This window comes from Zea mays, chromosome 4 (genome assembly GCF_902167145.1).
Source record: "Zea mays cultivar B73 chromosome 4, Zm-B73-REFERENCE-NAM-5.0, whole genome shotgun sequence".
Taxonomy (NCBI): domain Eukaryota; kingdom Viridiplantae; phylum Streptophyta; class Magnoliopsida; order Poales; family Poaceae; genus Zea; species Zea mays.
In genome coordinates, this window is record NC_050099.1 from 132,891,801 (window position 1) to 132,896,326 (window position 4,526).

The 4,526-nt window shown below is 42.8% G+C and overlaps 1 protein-coding gene across 1 annotated transcript; it reads right to left on the reverse strand.

Annotated features, from left to right (window-relative positions):
• Window positions 1-3,249: 3,249 nt before the first annotated feature.
• On the reverse strand, window positions 3,250-4,000 carry LOC100275671 (uncharacterized). The gene has a single exon (NM_001149701.2). The coding sequence runs from the start codon at window positions 3,674-3,676 to the stop codon at window positions 3,356-3,358; it is 321 nt and encodes a 106-aa protein (NP_001143173.1). The 5' UTR covers window positions 3,677-4,000; the 3' UTR covers window positions 3,250-3,355.
• Between the last annotated feature and the right edge of the window lie 526 nt (window positions 4,001-4,526).

Below are 4,526 nucleotides of genomic sequence, written 5' to 3' on the forward strand. Positions count from 1 at the left end.
CCCGCGTGCGCCCTTGGATCAACATCATGTGGCTCAGATTAAAAGTTTGTACGGTTGCATAGAGTAGTTGGTTTACACCAGATATCTTCCCAACAAACACACTTTTGAAAACTTCTTTGCGGTAGGGCAGAGGAATTATTAAGGACAAAAAGTAATAGAGTAAAGGGTTCTACTTTTTTGGCCGAGACCAAAAGATTCTGGCCACAACCTTTGGACTTAGGTCTGAGTACCTAAGAAACTTTTGCACCTGTTAGCTCAAATTGTTAGGAATAAAACTGTGGAGGAAATCTCAAATTGCAAGTCCGGTCAGTTTGTCTTTTTTCCACCCCCACAAGGATCTGTCGTAGTGATAGTAGCACATCATTTTCGGACCGTATTCTCCAAGAAGAAAGAACCTTTTTTATACCATTTGAAACTTTATAGCACAGTTGACCAGTAAAAGATCGAACTAGTGACCATAATAATTCAGTTCATTTTAAAGACTATATAATCAATCCAGTAAAAAAAGTGGTTGAACCAACTAACTTTTTACAAAATCGGTGAACCGTCTAGTTCCATGAACCGGCCGGCTTATGCTTAGACGCACGTGTGGCGTGCGACCACTTGCCGGCTTGCGTGCCTCCGAGTGCTGCCCCTATGGCCCTATGCAATCAGAGCTTGGACGTACAATGAACTGTAAAAGATCGGGTACTCTAAATATAGGGGTTTTAAGTGTATCCAAGGTCTTCAATAAAACCTATAACACGTCCGCTAAAATAGTGAATCCTCAATATCTATATTTCTACTCTAACATATATTCTAGTCGAGCCAACAAAATTATTTTCTCTATATTAACTTTTCTTACACCCTCATAACTCTATAACTTTTCTGTATAACTTACTACCATATATTTTATTCATCCACTTCCTAGTACCATCTTTAATTTAATACTCCATCCGTTCTAAATTAAAATTTGTTTTACCATTTTATTTGATGCATACAATAATTAAAGTATGTTATATATATATGTTTATAATTATTTATATGAATATAGATATAAAAATTTAGGGCTAAAACAAATATTATTTTAGGATGGATGGAGTATATATTTTTTTTAAAAACAGATAGCGCAAGGCATGCCGTTATGCTAGAAATGGTGTAGTACTGGTGCTACTGTCATATACCGTGAGTCATGTCGTTAAACTAAGGGCCCGTTTGGCAAAGCTCCAACTCCTGCTTCTTTAGCTTCAGATCCTGATCCTCGTGAGGAGCTGATCCTCCTGATTCTTCTAGAGAATCAGAATCATTTTTAAAACCGTTTGGCAAGTAAACTGATTCTTGTCTGCTGAGAGTTGGTGGTCTGTGGCGATTGTCTGTTTTACCCTTTGCAGTTTAACTTTGTTACAAACCAATAAGTAGGATGCATATACGGAAAAAAATTATGAAACAATAACATATAAAATATTTCCATCATAGTAGTGCATAAAATGGTCTCAAATGTTTAATCCATAAATTGGCTCGTTATGTTTTTGTCCAATGGCAATTGCGGGTAATTTCGATCAAACTTTAAGGGGAGGTTCATATTTGGTTGGTTGAGGAGCTGTTTTAAGGGAGGGTGGAGCAGGTTTTTTTAGATCCTACCTTTCTTCACAAAAACGACTCCAAATCTTTCGGCTCCACACGAGAATCAGTTTAAAAAATACCCGTTTGGCACGGCTCCTCCAGATCCTCGCTTAGAATCAGGAGCTGGAGCTGTGCCAAACGGGCCCTAAATGGACCCTAAGCGTTGCGGCATTTTGTTTTCTCTAAAACCTACGCCACGACTTTACCGCACACGCAGTGCCGATAGCCTTTATGGCAGCCAGCAAATTTGGAGGATTCATGTGCATCCACTATTCGCACTTCCGTCTCTCTCAACTGCTGCGGAGCGAAGGAGGGCGACCGGAGCAGCAGGAGGATCTCGGCTTCGGCGCGGTGCACGACGGTCGTGAAGGAGGAGCTCGGCTACAGCGTAGTGCAGGTGGTCGGGGCAGGAGTAGTAATGTGGAGGAGCTCAACTGCGGCAGTGCGGAGATAGGCTGCCACCGCGCGAAGGAGCTCGGCCACGGACAGTGAGGAAGAGCGGCGGCGCGACGCCAAAGTCACCGGAGGAGAATCCAGCGAAGAGGAAAAATGCTATTTGTGCCACTGCGTGAACAGAAAGTCAAGTGTAGCTAAACAACATATTTATTAATATGAATTAAAAAAATCCGAAATGTGCGAGCGTCTCAAAATTGTAAAAAAATACGGTTTTTAAAGGAAACTATTAGGGAGTCGAATATAGAGAACGAAATAAATGGTATAGATATATATAGAGAATGTAATATTTTATAGTGTGTTATGAAGAATAAATAATATTTTTTTAGTGGATAAAATTTAGAGAACGCTGTTGCAGGTAAGCTTACCCAAACATGAGTGTGTTGACTTTCTTGTTTAATTTTAAAATTTTTTATAAGCCTTAACTTAGACGAATAACACATTAATTTTAGTTGTCTCAAAAACCACTCCGCAAGGATTACAATTCATTTTAGCATCTAACATTATTTTGCAACCGTGGATTTTCAATTACTATATTAAGTTCTTTTTTGCGCCAATTTATGAGTATATAGATTATCTTTAGAGCACCAAAACTTATGAAACATGTTAAATTAAGACATATCTTGGTGTGATGCATTATTTGAGCTAAGAACCGCCGATAGACACATATACGTGCTATGAACCTGTAGCAGGTAGATTAGTTGTAGTTATATAATTATGTTCTTTTTACCATATTATTTGTATATGTGATCAACTATAATTTGCTAGCTAATTATGTGTTGCATATCAAAGCGTTGTATGATTTGAAGTGTTTATAGGTGGTTCAATACAACTATTGTAGAACTGTCGGCTGTTTAACCGGTTCTTAACAGTTCAACAAGTTGACCAATTTGATGCCCGATTCAGTTCTAACAACTATGCTTTATATCGTATCATATATATACAGAAACACACAAAGGCTGAAATAATCCAAATTCCATCCGAATGACAAAACGGCAAAGAAGACCAAGAATTACAAGGGCACGCGCAGGAGCAATACAGTGCCAATTTGACATGGAATTTTTGGTGTTTTTTTATTCTCCGTCTATAGTAGACTAGCTAGTAGAGACCTCCGCCTACAAGAATACGGGATACAGTACTCTATACACTATGCACCGTCTCAACCTGCTGCGTACATACATGCATATATATTCCTACATGCCCAAGTGGTACGTATATGCATGCATGGATACGTATATATAGATTATAGAGACGTAGAATAATCCTACTCTGCTAGGTACATAATAATATATATATACGGCTACGCGTAGATGGCGTAGCGCATGCTCTCGCGCACCATGAGGTGGCTGACCTCGTCGGCGGCGCGCGGCCGCCACCCCGTGACGGCCCACGCCTCCTCCGTCGCGCTGACGTCCGCGCCGTCGAAGCGGATGGCGCACGCCAGCGCCAGCAGCGCCCTGGCTAGAGCGCCACCCAGTGTCGGCGCCACCACCGCGCCGCCCGCGGCCGGAGCGGCGGCGCCACCGTCAGTATCGCCGTCTGCGCCGAGCGCGCTCTCGTCCACCACCCGCGCCGTCCGCCTCCGCCGCCCCCATCGCCATCGCCGCACCAGGCTCCACATGATCGATAGCCGGCAGCAAAAAGACGTGACAGAACTTTAATAATCCCTTCGATCTCCTTCTCTTTTCCTCCTCAGCACATCGATCCTTACGTGTGCACGCACGCTTCTGAGCTCTCAATGTCTGCTCTCTCCTAGCTAGGCAGGCGTATGTAGTTTGTTTGGGTCACGCGGCTCGCACCATGTCCATGGCACCACTCATGTTGTTTGCTAGCTTCTGCTGTCTTCTTCCTTGGCTCGGACACGCCATCATCGACCACAGCCTAGTAGTACTATATATACAAGGACGATAGGTTGTGGTGCTAGCTATGCGGGAGACTGGTTTGCTAGTTCAAGAAAGCAGGCAACATCTGTATATATGGAGGGGAGCGTGCTAGAGGAGAAAAAGCAGGGGAAGCCGGGACACGGACGATCGAGAGAGGCAGAGGACAAGGCAGGGAGACGATAGTGGTGGTGGGGAGAGGGAAGCACTACCATGGTCCATGGCTAAGAAAAGGTTAAGCTAGCTATCACGACGAACTACTCTGTAGTGGCCTAGTGGGATCGAGGATTCTGCTGGGTGGTGACGATGGTGCCCGTTTCTATCATCCCGGATTTATTATCTAACGCGGACCGCGCCAACGGGCCTTTAGATGCCATAATAATTAACCCTCCTGTCTGGGCATGTTTGGTAGCGTTCTAGACAGAATCCAGAATTGCTAAACAGTATTTTATACGAAAAAAAATGAACCTAGCACTAATCTGATGATGTGATTTCCTAAAAAAAGGTTTTCTTGATAACCTCTAAACAAGTTATTGGGTAGTCTATTTCAACCACTCACTTATAAAAAAATCAGTTATTCTACTCCTTAAA